Raw genomic sequence first — 21,534 nt, 5'->3', positions numbered from 1 at the left:
CATGTGTTACCCACAGCATTCCCACCCTCATTCCAAGCCCAATATGTGCCAGCTCCTGGGAAGAAAGGAGCCCTGTCCCAGTAGAAAGCAGAGCAGTGGGAACTCCCAGACAGCTTTTTGGGAAACCCTGAGTTTATCCAGCAGGAAGAACGCTACAGAGTGTGCCAGCTGGTGCCACGAGCTGCATCCTGGATCCGTGACAGCCATCTCCTGAGAACTCCCTTGCGCTTCCATTCCCGCTGGAGCCTCTTGTGCAGCACTGCCCGCAGGGTTCTCTGCTGGGGCGCTGCTGCACCCTGGGAGCCGTGCATCGGGCACCGGCGGCTCAGGGACACGTGCTGCTGGGAATGCTTTGCTGGAATGGCTCGGGCTCCCAGTTGTATTTCCCGTCTTTTCCTGGCTGTGGGTATCTGGTGAGTTCTGTCGATAGGCACGGCTCCGAAGCAGCAGGGAGACCTGTCCGTGTGGGCTCCTCCATCTGGAGTCCAGCGGATCTCATGGTGGCTCTGGCAGGGATGGAGACCTTTGCTATAAACATCCCAGGTGGGGAGATCTTCCTTAGCCTCGTCCTCCGCAGGCAGCTCCAGGGACCTGTGGAAGTCCTGTTCCTGACACAAGAGCAGCTGCCTTTGCTGCCGGAGCCTCTTGTCCAGCAGCGTGCGGAGCGTCTGCCCCGATGGCTCCTCCGCAGGATCCTGGCAGCCATGGATTGGGCACCGGCGGCTCCAGGACACTTCCACTTGCTGCTTGGCAGGAACAGGCCAGGTTCCAGTTGGAGCACAACCCAGGTCACAGAGGGTCTGCATGGAAATGGAGGAGCCTTTCCGAGGGATGGACATTCTTGGAACGGAGGAGGATCTCAGCCAGCGTCGGGTTCTGCGGAGGACTGAGCCTTTTCCAGCGGCAGATGTTTTCCTGCAGATCTGGGCTCTTGTTGGGCTCCTGGATGGCTGGGGGCTCTCAGAGGAGCTGGAGGAGCTGCAGGAGCTGCGGGAGGCGCAGCAGGGCAGGCGGCCTTGCTCCAGCAGCTGCTCCAGATCCTCCCACGACAGCTGCCACATCTCCGCGTCCCGCGGGAAGGACACCTCGGGCCACAGCGGCGTCACCAGGTCCTGCAGCTCCCGCGCCGCTGTCGCGCAGGGGGTGCAGCAGGGGCCGCAGCCGCAGGGGATGTACAGGGGGCTCTGCGGGGCAGCCGGGCCGTGCGCCGGGGGCTCCTCAGCCCGGGGGGCACCGGGAGCCCCCGGGGCCGCTCGGCAGCACCGCGACGCCCCGGCCCGGCTCCCGAGGCGCTTCCGCGCCTTCCAAATGCGGGCGGCCAGCAGGACGGCCGTACTGGCCACCAGCAGGACGAGCGAGGGGAGCAGGAAACTCATGGCTTCATCCGTGTCCCATCGTGGCCGCACTGGGAGCCAGGGGTGGTGGCACGTGTCCTGTAGAGACACCGTGCTGATGTCACAGTGCAGCGGGGGGGACACCTGTGTGACATCACAGCCACGCCTCGCCCCAGCGCTCACAGGGCCCCCCAGGGCTTCCAGGGGCAAAGGGCTCCATGTGGGCAATGGTGGCCCTCTGGAGCAGAACAGATGGAAAGATTCTCAGGCAAGTAGGACAGAGTGATGAGGAGGAGGATGATGGTCTCACCTCCTGGCTGACAGAGCTGGGGACATGGATTGTCCCATGGGACACTGCAGGGTGCTGCCGGAGGAAAACCTCAGTAACCACAAAACATGTCTGTGTTATCCACAGCATTCCCATCCTCAATCCAAGGCCAGGGCTGTGCCACAAACTGCAACGAAAATGATCCCTGTGAATCCTACTGAAAGCAAACAACCAAAGCCCTGAGGTGGAGCAGCATAAGTGTTTTCTGTGGAGCGTGTTGGTGATGGAGAACTGCATCAAGATGGGATTTAGCAGGAGAGAGAGGGGCAGGCTGGGTACCCGGGACATGCCTTGCAGCACAGGGCAGGAATGTCATCTCCAGTGGAGCACCTGATATCCTACACCAGCTGTGGCACTGCCACATGGTGCCAGCTTATCTGTGTGGTCACAGAAGGACATGGAGGGTGGCACCAGCACCATGGGTTGAGTCTGACTGGTTTGATGTCTGGGATAAATCCACATGTACTGGAGATGTGGAAGATGGTGGATGCTGGTTCTTGGGCTGTTGGGAAGAATTTGGATCCTGTCCCTCCCAGTTCCTTCTGGAGACAGTGTCTGTGGAACCACAGAATGGTTTGGGTGAGAAGGGTCCAGCTGGGAGCAGGTCCAGGCTGAAGGTCTGGCTGGACAAGGCCCAGTGGGAGTAGGGAATGGGACCCAGCTGGGAGGTGCTGGTGTCTCCTGCCCAGAGATGGAGTCACAGAATCGAGATAAGAATCAGCTGCAACCCCAGGCCACCACCTGCGGATTTCCGGGGGGGAAATGCAACTGCTGGCCTGAGGAAATGCAACTGCTGGCCTGAGGCTGGTGCTAATTGGTGTTGTAATAATCAGATGGAGATAATTGCATCTGGTTCATGCCATGAGAGCTTGTGTGGGGATCAGAATAGGTTGAAGTGAAGCACAGCAATGTGCCTGGAGGAACAGGCCCATGGCTGCTGGGGAAAGGCTTTGTGGATGTCCAGGAGGGAATTGACTCCATGGAGTTTGGGTGAGGCTGTGCTTGTGAGTGGTGCTGGGGAGGAGAAGGAGAGGAGCTGAGCTCATGGAATTAAGCAGGAAGGAAGACAGAAGGGATGTGAGCTGTGTTATCTCCCAGACACACACACACACAGGGACATGCTGGAATGTCACTTTATTTGCTCCATGGAGGTGTCCAGGGTGTCTTGCTGGCATCAGTAGGTGCTGAAGATGGCCTGGATGTGCTCCCAGTTTTTCGGTTTGTAGGTGCCAACCCCTGCAGCAGAGGGATGTGTGAGGCTGGGACATGGAGATCCCCAAGCACAGCCCCTTGTGCCCCACACCCCCCTGGGTGCTCACCTTCCTGGAGGGGACTCCAGCAGCTGAGGAACTGCCAGTAGGTCCTTTCGTTTTCATTGCCAGCCAGCTCGTGGATGGAGGTCACAAAGGGACCCAAAGATGTCTTCTGTGTCTTGAAGCTGCCGGCAAAGGGAGTGAGCTCAGAGCTGGGTGGGGGGATGCAAACACCTCCCCTTCTCTCCCACCCTCTGGCTCTCACCAAAAGATGTCGGGTTTCTCATTCCTTGCCACCTTCATCACCTGGAGCAGCGTGGAGTTACCTGGGACACACACCGAGGTGGAGTAGTGGAAGTAATTCTTCAGCGTGTTGGTGATGGAGAACTGCACCGTGATGGAAGCTGCGGGTGGGGAGAGGGGCAGGGTGGGCACCTGGCACACCCCGCCTGGCATAGGGCAGGAGTGTCACCCACAGGAGGTCAGCTCCAGGCTGGAATTGCAGTTCTCCCCAGCACTGGAGACAGGGGCAGCTGTTGGCGTGGGGACATTCCATTGGTGGCAGCACAGCCCCACCTACCTGCGTTCAGGTACGACTTGCCCACCAGGGGAGGCAGCACCTGGGCTATGGCCATGGGCTGTTGGTAGTCATGGTTGCAGACCACGCTGAAGGCCTGGGCACGGTCCCACTTCCGAGGGGCGTAAAACTCACTCGAGGTCTCCAGAGCCTGTGGAAGAGGTGGAATGTGGACAAGCAGCCTGGGAGCGGAACTGTGACCCCAGAGCCCCTGTCCATACCTGCAGGGCCAGCCCCATGCTGGAGATATTCCCGATCATCCCACTGTGCTTTTCTTGTTTATCCAGAAAATCGTTGGTCACTGCCTTTAGTGCATCATGGATCAGGTGCTGCTTGTCTGAGTGGTTGTAGGCGCACACCAGCGCCACTACCGCCATGGCCCCCGTGTCTGTGGGATGCCAGTGTCACTGTCAGCGCCCCAGAGACACCTCTGGGAGTGGAGTGGCACAGTGGGGCTGGAGGATTCCCTTACCAACATCGGGGGAGCTCTTATGTTTCAGCAACTCCTCTGCCACAGCCCTGACTGCATCTTGGTTGTCATATTCCTTCACCAGGCACAGGGCCAGGATGTCCAGGCTCTCTGTGTACCAGGTGATCACTGCAAGGCAAAGAGGGGTGAGCTGATGGGGTGCAGTGAGGGTGACACCCCCCAGTCCCCCCAGTCCTTCCCTCACATCCCTGTGTACCGTTTTTGCTTATCTCCTCATTCATTTTCTGCTTCAGGATGGGGATCAGGTTGATAGTCTTCCCCATGGCATGGACACTTCGGGGGTCCTGGCAGGAGGAGAGGAGGGCGAGGACGTACAGAGCCACTTGTCCCGAGGTCAGATCTGTGGGGACAAGAGGACAGAGTGGTGGGATGGGATGTGGTGTCCTGGGAGCTGGCAGTGCTGAGCCTGCAGTACGGGTCTGCTGGGATCAGGCGCACCCCCTCCCCTGCTCTGGGTTCTCCTGTCCCTTCCCCACCTGTCTGGGCTCTCTCCACTGCATCCTTCTTTATCTCCTGGAGCAGCCAGTTGTGGACGTGGCCGTGGGTGGCTCCAGCCAGGTTCATGGCCAGCAGGATGCTGGGGTTCGGTGCCTCGTCAAACTTGACGGATTTCTCCATGCGGTGCAGCAGCTTCTGGACCAGGTGGTGATTGCACCCCTCTGCCACTGAGGGCAGGTCACCAGGAGCCCTGTGCAGCATCCACTCGTCCCCCTGCAGTGTCACCGGTCTGTCTGAGGTGCCACTGCAGGAGGAATGACACTCACCGCAGCCCTGCGTGACCGTGGCACTTGCCAGGGCCAGCAGGACTGCCATGCTGTGAGCCACGCTGGGCATCCTCTGTCCTCAGGAGAGCTGATCCACTCAGGGCAGCAGAGTCCTGCAGGCACTCGTCTCTCCAGCTGTGCCCTCTGCTTTTATCTGCTCCTGGTGGCATCCTGTGGTCACTGCCCACCCTCACTTCCTGTGGCACTTCCACATGATGCCACCTTATCTGTGTGGCCACGGAAGGACATGGAGGGTGGCACCAGCACCATGGGTTGAGTCAGAGGGATGCTGCTGTGTGAATGGTTTGATATCTGGGATAAATCCACATGTACTGGAGATGATGGAAAGTGGTGGATGCTGGTTTTTGCTGTTGGGAAGAGTTTGGATCCCGTCCCTCCCAGCTCCTTCTGGAGACAGTGTCTGTGGAACCACAGAATGGTTTGGGTGGGAAGGGTCCAGCTGGGAGCAGGTCCAGGCTGAAGGTCTGGCTGGACAAGGCCCAGTGGGAGTAGGGAATGGGACCCAGCTGGGAGGTGCTGGTGTCTCCTGCCCAGAGATGGAGTCACAGAATCGAGATAAGAATCAGCTGCAACCCCAGGCCACCACCTGCGGATTTCCGGGGGGGGAAATGCAACTGCTGGCCTGAGGAAATGCAACTGCTGGCCTGAGGCTGGTGCTAATTGGTGTTGTAATAATCAAATGGAGAACTGGTTCATGCCATGAGAGCTTGTGTGGGGATCAGAATAGGTTGAAGTGAAGCACAGCAATGTGCCTGGAGGAACAAGCCCATGGCTGCTGGGGAAAGGCTTTGTGGATGTCCAAGAGGGAATTGACTCCATGGAGTTTGGGTGAGGCTGTGCTTGTGTGTGGTGCTGGGGAAGAGAAGGAGAGGAGCTGAGCTCATGGAATTAAGCAGGAAGGAAGACAGAAGGGATGTGAGCTGTGTTATCTCCCAGACACATACACACACACACACACAGGGACATGCTGGAATGTCACTTTATTGCTCCATGGAGGGGTCCAGGGTGTCTTACTGGCATCAGTATCTGCTGAAGATGGCCTGGATGTGCTCGTCATCGTGTGGTTTGTAGGTGCCAACCCCTGCAGCAGAGGGATGTGTGAGGCTGGGACATGGAGATCCCCACCACAAACTCCCCTGCACCATCCCTGGCCCCCTTCCCCACCTTCCTCGAGGGCGTTCCCAGCACTGAGGAACTGCCAGTAGGTCCTGTCCTCCGTGCTGCCAGCCAGCCCGTGGATGGAGGTCACATAGGGACCCCAGAATGTCTGCTCCGTCTGGAAGCTGTGGGAGAGTTGAGGGGGCTCAGAGCTGGGTGGGGAAATGTCAAACCGCACCTCCAAAGCCACCCTGGCTCTCACCTAAAGGTTTGGGGGTCCTTCTTTGCTGCCTCCTCCATCACCAGGAGCAGAGTGGAGCCACTTGGGACTTCCACTGAGGTGCAGTTGTGGAATTGTATTCCCTGGAGCTTGTTGGTGATGCAGTAATGCACCTGGATGAGGGCTGTGCAGGGAGAGAGGGCAGGGTGGGCCCCTGGCACACCCTCAGTGGGCACAGGGTGGGAACATCATCCCTGTGGGGTCTGGGTGACTCCAGGTGGGATCGGCGTACCTCTGGGAATGCCGTGTGTCCCCAGCACTGGGGGCAGGAGCAGCTGTCGGCCTGGGGACATGGTGGCAGCACAGTCCAGGCCAGCCACATCCAGGTAGGACCTGCCCACCAGGGCTGGCAGCACCTGGGCGATGGCCATGGGCTGCTGGTAGTCGTGGGCCAACACCCTGGAGAAGGCCTGGGCACAGTCCCAGTCCCGTGGTTCATAGAACTTCCTTGTGGCCTCCAGTGCCTGTGGAGCGGGTGGGATGTGGAATGGCACATCTGGGAATGGGACCAAGCGGCCGCGATTCCACACTCCCCTGGCACCTCCCCTACCTGCAGGGCCAGCCCCATGCTGTAGATATTCCCGATCATGCCGTTCCTCTCCTCCTGCTCATCCAGGAAGCTGTTGCTCACTGTCTGAAGTGCCTCCCAGAGCAGATCCTGCACGTCTTGGAGCTCCACTTGGTCGTAGACACAGGCCAGCGCCAGTGCCACCATGGCCTGGGTGTCTGTGGGGTCCTGGAGTCACCGCCAAGGCTCGGGATAGACCGCAGCAGTGGGAATGTGGGAGCAGAGGAGTTCCTTACCCACGGAGATGGGTCTCTCGGGGTTCAGCAGCTGCTTGGCCAGGGCCACTGATGGCCTTTGAGCACCATCTGCCTCAGCCAGGCACAGGGCCAGGGTGTCCAGGCCCATGCTGTACAGGGTGGTTTTGGGAATCCCCTCGGCCTCTGAAAGCAAAGAGTGGCAAGATGACAGGGTGTGGGGACAGTGACAGCCCCAGACCCCCAAGCCCCAACAAACCCAGTTTGGTCGTCTCCTCATCTGTTTTCTGCTGCAGGACACTGATCAGGTCAAGGGTCTGCTCCAGGGCATGGACATGCTGGGGATCCTGGCAGGAGGAGAGGAGGGCGAGGACGTGCAGAGCCACCTGTCCTGAGGTCATGTCTGTGGGGACAAAGGGACAGCCAGGCTGTGCTGGGCTGGGCACCCCAAGAACTGGCAGAAACCTGATCCCCAGGGAGCTGGTGCCTTCCCTCCTTTCCCTCCCTACCTTTCTGGGCTCTCTTCACTGCCTCCTCCTTGATCTCCTCGAGCAGCCACTTGTGGATGGGACCGTCACTGTCCCCCCCAGCCAGGTTCATGGCCAGCAGGACACTGGGATTCGCCGGCTCCTCATAATTTACAGATTCCTCCATGCGCTGGAGCAGCTGGGAGACCTTATCCTGCGGGGCCACTGGAAAGAGGGGGAGGTCAGTGGGATCCCGTGTCCCATCCGTGGTCTCTCCTGGTTCTCCATGGGTGGCTGCCACTCACCACAGTCCTCGGTGGCTGTGCAGCCCAGCAGGGCCAGCAGGACCCCGATGCCCAAAGCCACGCCAAGCATCCTTCTGGAGCCAGCTGACCCACTCAGGGTGGCAGAGTCCTGTAGGAATTCGGCTCTCTGGGCGTCCTCTCCGCTTTTAGCTGTTCCCAGTGTCCTTGTCCCGTCACCTGCCCTCCCCCAGCTGCCCTGGCTCTGCCAAGCTCTGCTGGCTTATCTGTGTGTCCAGCGGGGGAGGAAGGGCGGTGATTTTCCATTTGCGATCACTGGGGACCACTTGGACCACTTCAATATCCATGAGGCTGTGATGTTGGATGGGATTCATCCCACTATGTCCCAGAAGGAACCGCCTCAATCTTCCACCCAAAGTCCTGGAAACCTGAGGAGCTCCATTGCTGGACATTCTCCAGCTGTACCCCGCTTGGACTTTTCCAGGAAACTCCAGCCTGGGTAATGTAACTTCAGTGCCAGGAAAACTGGTGGAGAAGGTCATACTGGGCCCTGCTGGGAAAGCAATTCAAGGACAGTGCCTGCCTCAGGCACGGGCAGATCAGGACAACAAGAGAAATTCCCGTCTAACTGGTTTCTTATCCTGCTGCCATAAGGTCTCCTGGCTCAGAGGTGATGGGAAGGCAGAGCCTGTTCATTTTTGGGATTGTAGTAGGAGTTTTGGCCCTGTTCCTCACAGAACCCTTCTGGAGGAGTCCAGCTGTGAGACGAGCAGGGACAGGGTGTTCTGGCTGCTGTGCTGGATGTAACTGGGATAGGGAACTTTTTGTTTACTGCATTTGGATTCAGGATGGTAACGGTGCAGATAACACATGGGAGGTTTGGTGGTTGCTGAGCGGGGCTTGCCCTCCTCAAGCACTTTGCAGTGTCCCCTGGGACAATCCAGGACGAGGCACCATCCTCAGGGACATTCCCTGTGCCTTCTATGGGATGGGGGAGTCTGGAGGCTGATGGTGTCACTTGGCACAACCCATTGTGGTGGAGGACCCGGTGAGTGAGGGATGAGAGGGCCCGAGTGAGATCCCTCCAAAAAAGGGAGGTTACAGCCCCAAAAGGCCTGAAAATTCATGGAGGGTTTGTGTGTAAAATACTGGAAACCGCAAATATCCCCATTTTTGTATATTCTGAGAAATTTTGATGCATTCAAAAACTGATTCCGAAATAAAAGCCTGTGTCTGCTGTGTTATAGACAGGATATAGACTGTAAGGAATTCTGGATACGGAGCTAGAGGCTTTGAAAACACAAACACATTTCTCCATCCGGGGCCGAGGCCGGGGCTGCTCCCGGAAGGAAACGCGGCAGCCCCGGGAGCGCAGGCGCGGAGCCGGGAGCGGCAATGGCGGAGCTGAGCGGGGAGCGGGACAGCCCCAAGCGGGGAACGGGGATGGGTGTCCCGGTGCAGTGATCCCTGTCCCGGTGCAGGGATCGCTGTCCCGGCACGGCGATTGCTGTCCTGTCCCGGGACACGGAGCGGGAAGGCGGCAGCAGCGGGAGCTGCGGGCAGGGGGACACCGGAGCTGCCTCGGCCGAGCGGGGCCCGGGGCGGATTCTGTAGGGGCCAAAATGAACATTTGGGGGTGAAATCTGAATTAATGTGCAGGGGCCAGAACTCACAGTTTGGGGTAAGGATGAGGTGGTCGGTGCTCTCCGGAGGGACCAGCTGGGGCTGGCTCTGTGTTACTGTGAATAATTTGCTTTATGGAACGAGACAGCTGAGACTGCCGCGGGAATCCAGGGCTGGAGCCGGGAAGGAAACCTGGTCTGACCGCGGGAAGGGGAGCGGGGGTCAGGCGGGGCTTCCATCGGTCACTGGAGCCGCTGCCGTGAAAGCGACGTGTAAGGATGAATAGATTGTAGGGTTACCGATAACGATACATAACGGAGCTATAGAACGATCCTACAACGAGATATAAATAAAACTCCCCTATCGTCAACCTTCTCCCAGCCCCACTGTGTTTTCAGCATCCTGGGGGAAGAGCCGGGCTCCGGACAAGGCTCCCGGGCACAGCGGGGAATTCTTGGGGTCCTGTGCGGGGCCAGGATTTGTCTCGGTGCTCCCCGCAGTCCCTTTCGGCTCAGGAATGCCGCGATCCTGTGCCCTGGAGGGTGGCACAGGGCATCGGGGGTTCTGCCCGCGGCGTTCGCGGCCCCGCCGGCTCAGGGCGGGTCAGAGGCGCGGCCGCCCCGGGACAGCGGCACCGGCCGGGCCGGGAGCGCCCGGTGCTGCCGCCCCGTGGGCAGCGCCGGAACTGCAGCCCGGGACGGCGCCGCACCGCGGGAGCGGCGGGGAGCGGCGTCCTGAGAATTCTGGGGCACCCCGGGAATGCTGGGGCATTCCTGGGAATGCCGGGGCACCCCGGGAATGCTGGGGCATTCCTGGGAATGCTGGGGTATCCTGGGAGTGCTGGGGCAACCCGGGAATGCTGGGGCACCCCAGGGAGTGCTGGGGTATCCCTGGGAATGCTGAGACATCCCGGGAATGCTGGGGCATCCCAGGCAGTGCTGACGTTTCTCAGGGAAAGCTGAGGTGTCCCAGGGAATGCTGAGGCATCCCATGCCCGGGGCACTCGGCAGCACATCCCTGATGTGGTGCAGAAAAAGGAAAGCCCTGGGTTAGTGGGAGGATGTTTCTGGAATGGAACTGGGAGAGGTGCTGATCATCCCATGGAATCCGGGGCTGCTTTGGCTTGGAAGGGAGCACGGGATCATTGACACTCTCCTGTCTGATTGCACAGCCAAGAACATCCCAAAGGGCCTCCTCACCCTCATGGACAGCGCTTCCATGGCTCCTGCTTGGGAATGGCAGTGGCTGTTGGGAGCTCTGGCAGGAGCACCTGGAGACCAGGTGAGAGCAGCAATTCCAGCTGCTGCTGGAGGTGGTTTTCTCTTTTCCATATGTTCCTCTGGTTGGTGTTTTTACAGCAGTGTTCTAGGGCATCTTTGAGGGTAATTCCAAGAATTTTGAAACAGTTGAGAAGCAGAGGGGAAAAAATGTGAGGCCGGTCCATTTCTAGTAATTCCAAACTTCTCCCACAGCACCATTCTGGATGAAACCTAGGTAAGGGATAAAGATGCAGAGGAACAAGTGTTCTAAACCCCCCTGGATTTCTGACAGAGCAAATCCCCCAGTAATCCCAGTAGATGTCTCAGAGAAACTCTGTGGCATCAGAAGGATGTCCATGAAGCAAGAAGAATGCAGAGATGAGGGAATAGGTTTCCAGTTAATACTGATTTGGTGGAAATGAGAATGATTCTTGTATGTTTGATGCTTCCCTTTTTATTCCTGGAATAATTTTAAATTATTCTTTAGTAAATAACTTAAATTTGGGAAATTAAATTTGAGAGGAAACAATACAAAATAGATTGCATGGAGAAATCATGGGATCATCCTGGAATCCCCAAATGGTTTGAGTGGGAAGGATCACCTCATTCCATCCCCTGCCATTCCATCCACAGCCCAGGGTGCTCCAAGCCCCATCCAGCCCGGCCTTGGACACTTCCAGGGATGGGGCAGCCACGATGTCTCTGGGTTTATGGGCACAGGAGGGAGTTTCCAGCAGGACTGAGGCGTTTCCTTTGCTGTGCCAGCCCCAGCAGAGCAAACGTTTGTGGTTTCACATCCCGTTCCAAGGAGCTGCCGGGGCAGGAACGGGGATGGGCACGGAGCAGGGACGGTGCCGGGCACAGGGTGACATCCAGAGGGTGCCACCAGCCCGTCCCTGCTGCCCAGGCCGGGCTGAGCAGGCTGGTGACCGTCCCTGCGTTTGCTCCGCAGGGAGAGGAAGCCAAGCCTGGCGAGGAGGAGGATGAGGAGGTGTGGGAGGATGGAGACAGCGGCCACCAAAGGCTGGGGAAGGCCCAGCTCCAGGTAGGAGATGCTGCCTTCCAAGGAGAGGGACTTGTCTGTCCCACTGGAATTTGGGGTGTGAGGCCAATGGAACAAAGGGATTGATTCCATTTTCTCACTCAGGCTCTCATGTGCCTTAGGAGGTATTTGTGGGAAGGTCATTATCCCTGATGGAATCTTTGGAAAACAGGGATTGAATCTTTCTGAAGTGACCCAAACCTGCCTGCATGTATCCAAGTGCAGCCCCAATCCCTGTTTTTGTGTACAGCTGGAATGAGACCTCAGCTGCTGGTACCTGCCAGCTCACAGGTTGTGTAGCTCAGAGTCTGCAGCCCTGGAGGGCCAGGCTGTGTTTAAACAGAGAGCAGAGAGTGGAGTCATTTCCTAGCAGGGAACTTAACTTGGAAGCTGCATTCCAGACTTTTGTCCACATTTATTTTATCTCCCACATGGAATTGCCTGAAGAAGCAGAGGTGGGGTGTTCCTAACAAAAGAACATCCCAGTTTAGTGGTGGTAGAGGGCTTAAAATTAAAGTGTGAGTGGAGGTGCCTTTAGGGCACTTTAAATTCCCATGCTGTGGCACTTGGACACACATCCCTGATTATATATTATATATTATATATTATATATTATATATTATATATTATATATTATATATTATATATTATATATTATATATTATATATTATATATTATATATTATATATTATATATTATATATGTTATATTATATATGTTATATTATAATATATTATATATTATATATTATATATGTTATATTATATATTATATATTATATATGTTATATGTTATATGTTATATGTTATATGTTATATGTTATATATAGAGAGAGAATTATATATTTACGGTAGAGAATCTATATTACGATTTTCCTCTGATTGATCCTTTCACAGGAATTTTCCTGGGCATATTTGAGAGTTATGCAAGAATTTTAAAATAGTTGAAAAACAGAGGGGGAAAACTGTGAAGCTGATCCATTTCTAGTAATTCCAAACTTCTCCCACAACACCATTCTGGGGGAAACCTGGTTAGGGGACAAAGATGCAGAGGAACAAATGCTGTAAACTCCCCTTGGCTCTCCAGCAGAGCAAACCTTCCAGTAATCCCAGCTGATGTCTCTGATAAACTGTGGGATCAAAAGGATTTGCAGGAAAGCTAAACAAGGACAGAGATGAGGGAATAAGCTTCCAATTGAATAATGATTTTATGAATGAAAGAATGATTCTTGTATGTTGGATGCTTCGTCTTATAATAATTTTGAATAATTTTGAAATGGCTCATCTAAATTTGGGAATTTAAATTTGAGAGGAAACAACACAAAATGAATGCAGGGAGAGACTGTGGAATCATCCTGGAATGGTTTGGGCTGGAAGCCTCATCCCTGAGCCTGTCCTGGGCTGGCTCCTTTCCTTCAGCCACTCGCTGCAGGTGGACGTGGAAGTGATGGAGATGTGCAGGGAATGCTGCTTGGTTTTCCCTGCCTCTGGCAATCTGGCCATTCAAAAGACTAATTGAGCTCTTCCAGCAGGGAAACATTTAAACAAGAGGTGCCAAAAAGAATTGAAGCTTCTGCACAATGAAATCTGCAAGAATCCAACTTCAAATCCTCCTGGATTGTCACCGGTCCAACTTCCATGGACTGGTCACCGTGGCCAGGAGTGTCCAGTCTTGCTGGGAATGCACTGGACCAGGATGTCATTTTCACTTTATACAGGTAAAGACCCTCTGGGTGACCCCCAGTCACTGGAAGGACCAGACTGGGCTCCCAGGGCACCAATTCCAGGGGTTCTATTTTTGGGAATAGCACAGGAGCCTTTCCCTTGCCCAGAGGAGCAGCAAGTGCCTCAAATCCCCAGGATGGACCACAGAGAAAATAACAGGAATATGGAAATCCCCCACACTGGGAGTTTGTGGTGCTCTGGATTACATTTTGGATTTATAATGTTAAAGGGAGGCTGTGGAATGGCTTATCTCCTTTTTATTTTTATTGTTCTCACTGCTCTTGTTGCTGTCACTGTTATTATGTGTTGTCATGAATATTAAATGATTGTATTTTATTGGTTTCCATTATTAAAGTGTTCTGAGCTGGATTTTTGTCTCTGGTCTCTTCCCCATCGCACTGGGGTGAGGGAGCTGCTGCTGGGGCCCAGCTGGGTCTGCCCCTGGCCCGGGGCACTTCTGGGGGTGCAAATAGAGGGACTGGGGCAGTTTTGGGGCTCACAGAGACACCCAGTGCTGCGATTTGGGGGCTCAAAACTGGGCTCATTTGGCCAGATACAGAAAGAGACACTAAGGACTGGTTTGGGGGCTTGATACCGAGGTGCCTCAGACAGCATTTGGGATCTCAGAGAGAACAAGTTCTGCATTTTACAGGCGTGGAGCAGAGGCCATGGCCTGTGTGTGGGAGGTCCTGAAACCGGGGTCACTCAGCGTTTGGGCTTCACCAAGAGAGACTGAAGGGCTGCATTTTGGGGGGCTTAGGGAAAGGCCAAGGGCCGCGTTTTGGTGCTCCGGGCGGCTCTTTCGGCCAGGGCCAGTCCGTGTCTCCGGGCTCCGCGCCTCGGGCAGGGCCCGAGCGCCGCGGGCGGGGCTGGCGGCGGAGCCCCGGGGCCGCGTTCGGGGCCCGGCGCGGGCGGCCGGGAGGGGTTCGGGGCTCCGAGCGGAGCCGGCCCGGCGCGCCGGGCTGAGCGCGGCATCCCGGGACCGCCCGGGTCCGGCCCCAGCGCCCGTCCCGGAACGGCTCCTGCCGGTGCCGGCCCCAAGCGCCCTCAGTTCTGCGGGGCCGGGACCCGCAGCCCGCCCGGCGGGGGAGAGGCGGCACCGCCCGGAGCCCCAGAGACACCGGCGGGACCCGGAGCCGAGGCCCCGATCCCGCTGCCGCTCGCAGCCCCGGCCCGGCCGACACCGACAGTCCCGTCGCCATCGCGGGCAGGGCGGGGCCCCGGGGCGGTCCAGGGCGGGGCCGGGCCCGGCTCAGGTGTGCGGGGCCTCAGTGCGGCTGCGCGGGGCGGGGCCGAGGTGATTTAATCCCCGGGAATGGCCGCTGCCGCCATTTGCTTACTCGGAGCTCTGTGAGGCTGTGGCTGTACTGGGCTCTCCCGGTTGCGATTCCTCCCTTTCTTCCCCCTCTTTCTCCTGCCCTTATCCTCCTCCTTCTTCCCCCCCTTATCTCCTCTTTCCTATCTCTCCAGCTTCTTTCTCCTTCCCCCGCCATCCCCTCTCCCTCCCAGCCCCCCCTGCCCTCTCCTCGCTCCCCAGCCCTCTCTCGCTGTTCCCCTGCACATCCCCGATCCCCCGTTCCTTTAACCCCTCTCCCTACTCTCTCCCCGGCCCGACCCCCCTCTCTTCCCCCTGTACCGCTCCTCTGTCCATCATCTCTCCCCGGACCCGGCCTTTCCCTTCCCCCAGCTTCTCCTCAGCCCCTCTCTGTTCCTCACCTCATCCCTCCCTATTCCCCTCCTCTGTCCCCCTCTCCCTCTTTCCCCCGCAGCCGCGGGGCTCGGGGCGCCGCACAATAAAGCCCAAGAGGGCCGGAGCGGCGCCCCCGCTGTCCCTGGAGCCCCCACACGGGGCGGGGCCCGCTCGGCGGGACCCCCCATTGCTGTGCAATGCACGGCCCGACAGCGCCGGGGTTCCGGCTGTCCCTACAGCACACTGGGGGGCCTCGGGGGGGTTGGCAGGGCCCCCTCCTCCGGACGGGATCCCGGGGGGGAGGGGGTAGGGCCCCCTCCAGAGGGGGGGTCCGGGGGAGGAGTGGAGGGGCTGGTGCTGGAGCGCTGTGCAGAGCCCCAGACCGGGGGCTGCTCCCGGTGCTGCGCGGGGCTCGAGGCGCTGAGGTGGGGCCGGGAACGGGACCCGGGCCTGGGGATTCGGCTCCGGGTCCTGCCGGTGTCTGCTGGGGGTCCCGGGCTGAGCCACTTCTCCGTTGTGGGGCTGCAGAACCGAGGCGGGATTGGGGCTAGGAGCGGTATCGGGATCGCCGTGGGTGGGAAGAGCCGCTCCGGGACGGGCATGGACCGAGCCCGGTGCTGCCGCTCCCGCTTGAACCGCGGCTGCTGCGGGGCTGCTCCCGCTGCGGCTCCGGCCAGGTCCCGCTGCTGCCGTGGGGAGCCGGGGCTGTGCCGGTGCCGGGCCCTGCAGGAGAGCGGCGCATTCCCGGAGCAGGCGCTGGATCGCGGCTGGGAGCTGGTGGGGCGCGGGGACTGCCCGAGCCGGGCCCGGGACCCCTCAGGCCCCGCCGCTCCCTCAGCGCCGCCGCCCCGCGCGGCGCCCCCTGGCGGGCCCGGAGCGGGGCTGCGAGCGCGGCGCCCCCTGGCGGGCCCGGAGCGGGGTTGCGAGCGCGGCGGCCCCCGGGGCGCTCCCGGCCCGGCCCCCGCGGGGATGCGGACCCCCCTCAGCCCCGGTACCCCCAAGGCCACCGTGCACAGAGCGGGACCCGGACCCCGTGCCCGCAACCTCCGGGGCTCTCGCCCGCCGCGTCTCCGCGGAACGAGCGGGGCTGCATCGCCGCGGGCCGGAGGAGCCGCTCCGGGCCGGGCGCTGCCGCTCCTGCTCCGACTGTGCCGGGTGCGGGACGGGGCCCTGCCCGGGCTCGGTTCTGCTTGGGACTCTCACCCGACACCTGCCAGGTGAGAGGTGATGCTCTCCCTCCTCCCCTGAACTTTCTTTGTGGCTCACACTCCCCAAAGCAACAAAACCACTGGATTTAAAAAGCCAGTGAAAACTGTTTATTCTTTATTTCCAGGTCATCAGATATCCTGAGTGGGAAGGGACACACCAGAAGCACCAGGCTGAACCCTTATGTGAAGGGTTCAGCTGTGGATTGAACCCACAATCTGGGCATTTTCAGCACCCTTCACCACCCAAGCCAATCTCAGGTAATGGCAATGTCCTGCCTGGGACAGGAATGCCAATGCCAGCAGGGGAATTCCTTTGCCAAATGCTGCTTTACACACCAGCCCCTGGAACGTCCATAGGGCATAACTCCATAGCCAGCACCTGACCATGGAACAACACAGGTGAACTGTTGTGTGACAGCACAAAACTCTCCCAAGTAATCCTGATTTCCTGCCCTTGCCAGCATTTCCCTGATGGCTGTAAAGGTGCTGATGCCGTGTCCCTTTCCAGGGAGAAACGAGCAAGGCCAGCCCTGAGGGCTCCCTTGGTCCCAGGCCGAAGCTCTCCTGCAGTGTCGGGGCTGGTCCCGCCTGCCGAGGGCGTTTCCTGCAGGTGAGCGCTCACAGCCCCAAATCACGGCGGGGCCGAGCCCGGCGCTGCTTCTCAGGCCCGGAGCTGCCCGGAGCCCTCGGGCACTCCTGCTCCCTGCCAGGAACGTCCCTCGGCGCTCCCTCCGTGTGTCCCGGCCGGCCGGGAACGCGGGGCGGGAGGAGGCCGAGCCCGGGAGGGAACCGGCCCCTCCTGCCCCCGGTGCGGGCAGGGCGGGAGCTGCCTCAGCGTCCTGCCCGTGCGGGCAGCGTGCCGGGCACACCCGGGGCGGGCACGGGATGCCCGGGCAGCGCTGGGATGGGCACGGACCAAGGGCTGCCCGCGGCTCCTGGGCCAGGGGCTGCTCTGAGCGGACCCCGGAGCTGCTGCAGCCCAGACAGAGCCCCCTGACCCCCCAAAACCACCCCGGGGAACAGCTGCCATTGCCCGGGAGTGCTGCACGCTGGGTTTGCAGGGAGCTCAGACAGCAATTCCCGGTGCCACCTCCTGGAGCTCCCACACTGCCACCAGGGGTGTCCCAGCCACTCCAGTCCCTTCCCTTCCAGCCTGGAGACACCCTCCTGCAGCAGCCCTAAAACCGAGGGAATTCCCCTCACAGAAATTCAGTCCCAAGCAAGGCCCTCGGAGGTGCCCTAAAACAAAAGGTTAGAGTTAGATGAAGTTTTGTTCGGATGAAGTTTGGAGTTTTTAGGGAGCCAGCTGGAACTGCAGAACTGCTGGGAAGCTTGCACAGGTGGGTCACGCCGCAGGTGCCCTGAAGGCAGGGATGGGCATCCCTTTCCTCAGGGAAGAGAACTCCCAGAGGCCACTCCTGCCCTGGGCTGCTGTAAAACATCAGCGGGAGCCCGAGCCCAGGGGTGGAGTCCATGGAATTCCTGAGGGATGGGAACTCTGTCAAATGCCCCCAGGAACATGGGTAGAATGAACATTTTGAGGTAAAAATGAGGTTATAGGTAGTAGGCCGATAGAAAAATTTTTGGGGCAACATTTGGCTGGGGGATGAGGGTTATAAATAGCAAATGTTATGGAATATCAACCTGTCCTTGTCCTGATCCCACTGAGCTTCCTTGGAGCCTCTGCTGGTTCCTGGCACAGCTGGTGTTCAATAGGCAGCTCTGTGTGGGAATATCCATGCTGCAGGAGGATATCCATGGATATCCATGCTTTAGGAGGCACTGGGAGGTTATTCCAGTAGGGAATTCAGGGCTGTAGCTATAATTCATCTAAACAGCAAAGCTGAACCCCAAATCTGGGCACCACACAGGGAACAATCTCTGTGCTGCCCTGTCAGCCAAAGCCCTGGGCTGGGAATTTCAGCAGCCAAATGGATGGAATGATCTAAATGCCAGCATCCCCCAAAGGGACAATCCAGTCACCTCCATTTGCTCCCAGAGTGTCCATTCTGTTCCCCACGGGTGCCCTGGTGACACCAGGGGGTTCCTCTGCCCACAGGGCCTTTCTCCTGCCCCTCTCTCCAGCCCAAGGCCTCTTCTCCCTTCCCCACCAGCTGCTGCCAGGATGGGAGGACACAGGGAGTCCAGAGTTACCTCAAAACAGTCCTTCCCTCACCTGGAGATTACCTGAGATTTCCCCCCCAAAATTTTCCCTATCTGTCCCCTTCTGATTTCCTCACTTTTTACAAGAAAGCATTATTTCTCTAATCTGGGGATTACCACAAGCTTTATTCCCATTATTTTCCCTCCCTATCCACTCCCTATTTCCTCATTTCCACCTCAATATTTTAATTCTCTACCCTACAGATGCTTTCAGTTTTTACCCCCAGTAATTTCCCTACCTGTCCACAACTGGTTACCTCAGTTTACCCCATCAAGTGCATCCTCTCTGCTGCAGATCACCTCAGATTTTACCCCTGAAATTTCCCCTACCTCTCCACCACTGAGTACCTCATTTTTACCTCAAAATGCTCATTTTCTGCCATGGCAAATCCCTCAAGTTTTATCCCCAGATTTACCCACCTGTCCACAGCCATTCCCTCAGTTTACCTCAGGATCTTCCTGCTCTCTCCTAGAGAGAATCTCACATTTTAGCCCCCAGTTTTCCCTACCTGCCCAGTACTGATTACCTCCTTTTCTCCTCAAAATATCCATTGATTCCTCTGCAGATTAACTCAGATTTTATTACAAAATATCCATTTTGTCCCCTGTTTACCAACTAGATTTTAAAACTAAAACAACACAGGTTGTCTCTTATCCCCAAAATGTTCATTCTGTCCTCTACAAATTACATAGGGGACAGAATGAACATTTTTTTTCCCAAAACCACTTATTGTTCCTACATAATTACCTCAGGGTTTGCCCCCCAAATTCTACCTAATGTTGATCACTGATCATTTCCACCTCAAGATGTTCATTCTCTGCCCTACAGATCTTCCTAAGTTTTACCCCCAAAATTTCCTTGCTTGCCCCCAGTGACTGCCTCAGTTTATGTCAGTGTTCACTCTCTCCCTTGAGATTACTCCAGTTTTACTCCCAAAATTTTCTGGATATAGAAAGATATAACTGTCCATAACTTTTTACATAATTTTTACCTGAAAATAGTAATTCTCAACCTTAAGATTATTTCAAGTTTTGCCCCCCAAAATTCCCCTACCTGTTCACTGATTCCCTCATTTTTCCTTCAATATTTACTTTCTATCATGTAGCTTTTGTCAAGATTTACCCCCAAAATTTTCCATGTGTACCTAATTTTTACTTCAAAATGCTCACTCTACAGATTATTTCATATAATTTTTGCCCAAAAATTTCCCCATCTGCCCACAACTCATTCCCTCACATGAACTCAATATGTCATGCCCTCCCCTAGAGATTATCTCAGATTTAGCCCCCAGTGTCCCTAAGTGCTCAGTACTCATCACCTCATTTTTTCCTAGAATGAAAGTATTCATTCTCTATTCTTGGGATTTTGTCAAGTTTTGGCTCCAAAATTTTCCTTGTCTGCTACTGAGTACCTAATTTTTACTCCAACATATTCATTCTTCAGATTGCATTGAGTTTTACCCCAAAATTTTCCTTCCTGTACAATATTGATTAGCTCTTTTCTACTCCAAAAATTTGCATTCTCTCCCCTAAACATCACCTCAGCTTTTCCCTCAGAAATGTCACCTTGCTCCCCTTGACATCCTCACATTTTCCTACGCAAACAGTTCTTGTGTCCCCTCAACTGTCCCAGGTTTTCAGCTAAAAATGTCACCTCTGTCCCCTCTGAGTTACCCCAGGTTTTCCCTGTTAGGAGCTGCAAGGAATTCGGGCAGGGCAAAGGACAGCAGGGAATTCTGTAAATTCAAAGGCAGGGAGAGAAGATTTACCAGCAAAGGCGAAAGGTTTCAGAAAACATTTCTGCAATTACTAATTAATAATCATTTCCAATCTCCAGTGAGAAGAACATGAACTCACCACCATTAAGGCCTGGCAGTTCCCTGCAGTGAGAGCTCAGTGCACATCCACAGAGGCAATTCCAGCATCTGAAAGGAAGAAAAGAAGAAAAAGGTGATTTCTTCTCTTTCAAAGTTATTTCAAGTTCTCAGACCCAAACCAACCTTTGCCCTTGATTTGGGTGACTCCTGAGCAGTGGGCACAGGTCCTGTCACTCATGCTGATGGGAGTGATGCTTTCTGGGGAAATGAGCTGATTTCCAAAGTTCACTGCCTGCCCCTGCCTGCTCTGCACAGGAGAAAACCTCTTGCATGAAGGGATTTGGCTCCATCCGATCCCCTCTGCCCAGGCTGTTCCATGGGGATGTTGCCAGGCTGGGGCAGCACAGGCAGATGCAGCTCTCAGCTCTCCCTGCTCCAAACACAGCTCTGGGCTCTTTGCAAACTCCTCTGCTGTGAGGGTTTCTCCAGGAGAACTCAAGGAATGGCTCACAGTAGGTGGACATGAAATTATCACCAGGGAAGGAAAGGATAAATATTCCTGTAAGAGCCTTTGGGACCTGCTGGGCTGAGCTGGGAAGGGGACATTCATTCCCTGCAGTGCCAGTGCACAACAACCTCCCACACAAAGCACAGACTGCCAGCTGGGGTCTGAAAGCACCACTTGCACAAACCTCATTGTTATTCTTCCTTTCAGGACTTTTCCAATCCAACCCTGAAGCTGAGAAGCCCAAAAGCTCTGGAGTCTGCTCTGGAACAAAAGGATCCTCCCAGGGCTGAGGCCCATTCCCAGCAAACCCTCCCAACAGGCCCAGAGGCGCCGCTGGAGCTCCTGCTGGGCTGGGAAGGGCTGCCAGGAGGACACAGCCCCAGGGGTGGCAGTGGCAGTAGGAAATGGCCACTCTGGGATGGCACAGCAGAGCCCAAGGCCAGCAATGGCCACGGCAGCTGCAGGGTTAATTCTGCTCCCTGCGCTGCCCCAGCCCGGCAGGAAATGCCCGGGGGGACAGAAACTCTCGGGGTGCACAAAGTGCAGCATCTGTGCCCTGATCCTGCCTGAGCCCAGCGTGGGGGGCCAACCCCCCCAGGGTCAGCCCTGCCCTGCCCTGGCTCAGCCCCAGACACTGCCCCAGCTCCCGGCTGCTCCCGGGGCTGCCACCACTCCTGGCAAGGGGACAAAGGTGACAAAGGCCACAACTGCATCCAGGCCCATCACTCCATCCAGGTCCTCCCAATCCTCCCAGAGCTCCCCATCTGTGCTTTGGCCAGTGCCTGCCCCCAGCCCTGCAGCATCCAGAAAGTTTGAATGCTGGAGATCTGCTGTACTTGTCCCCTTCAGTGTTATTTCCAGG

The 21,534-nt window shown here is 56.8% G+C and overlaps 2 protein-coding genes and 2 long non-coding RNA genes across 6 annotated transcripts; 2 read left to right on the top strand and 2 right to left on the bottom strand.

Moving 5' to 3' along the window:
- Positions 1-2,827: 2,827 nt before the first annotated feature.
- LOC135448516 (cobalamin binding intrinsic factor-like) lies at positions 2,828-4,662 on the bottom strand. The gene is given in 8 exon segments (XM_064714602.1): positions 2,828-2,898; positions 2,982-3,100; positions 3,181-3,319; positions 3,388-3,643; positions 3,714-3,880; positions 3,965-4,090; positions 4,179-4,322; positions 4,459-4,662. Coding segments are annotated over 8 exon segments (1,155 nt in total). The 5' UTR covers positions 4,601-4,662; the 3' UTR covers positions 2,828-2,836.
- A 1,066-nt stretch (positions 4,663-5,728) lies between these two features.
- LOC135448515 (cobalamin binding intrinsic factor-like) lies at positions 5,729-7,821 on the bottom strand. The gene is made up of 9 exons (XM_064714601.1): positions 7,680-7,821; positions 7,417-7,599; positions 7,167-7,310; positions 6,950-7,093; positions 6,696-6,871; positions 6,378-6,609; positions 6,128-6,269; positions 5,932-6,050; positions 5,729-5,848 (listed from the first exon to the last, which is right to left on the bottom strand). The coding sequence occupies exons 1-9, from the start codon at positions 7,747-7,749 to the stop codon at positions 5,787-5,789; spliced, it is 1,272 nt and encodes a 423-aa protein (XP_064570671.1). The 5' UTR covers positions 7,750-7,821; the 3' UTR covers positions 5,729-5,786.
- Positions 7,822-9,025: 1,204 nt separating this feature from the next.
- On the top strand, positions 9,026-13,720 carry LOC135448345 (uncharacterized). Of its 2 annotated transcripts, none has more exons than XR_010440427.1 (4): positions 9,026-10,541; positions 11,472-11,564; positions 13,094-13,279; positions 13,370-13,720. It is a non-coding gene; the product is annotated as an uncharacterized LOC135448345 (long non-coding RNA). The 2 variants fall into 2 exon arrangements; XR_010440426.1 differs by having other exon boundaries at positions 13,091-13,279.
- Positions 13,721-16,312: 2,592 nt separating this feature from the next.
- LOC135448946 (uncharacterized) lies at positions 16,313-21,487 on the top strand. 2 transcript variants are annotated; one of them, XR_010440613.1, is made up of 3 exons: positions 16,313-16,442; positions 20,185-20,297; positions 20,880-21,487. It is a non-coding gene; the product is annotated as an uncharacterized LOC135448946 (long non-coding RNA). The 2 variants fall into 2 exon arrangements; XR_010440614.1 differs by lacking the exon at positions 16,313-16,442 and adding an exon at positions 16,676-16,794.
- The last annotated feature ends 47 nt before the right edge of the window (positions 21,488-21,534 follow it).

Source organism: Zonotrichia leucophrys, chromosome 5 (assembly GCF_028769735.1).
Source record: "Zonotrichia leucophrys gambelii isolate GWCS_2022_RI chromosome 5, RI_Zleu_2.0, whole genome shotgun sequence".
NCBI lineage: Eukaryota > Metazoa > Chordata > Aves > Passeriformes > Passerellidae > Zonotrichia > Zonotrichia leucophrys.
Note: the sequence above shows the minus strand (reverse complement) of the source record. Positions and strands in the feature narration are given on the sequence as shown.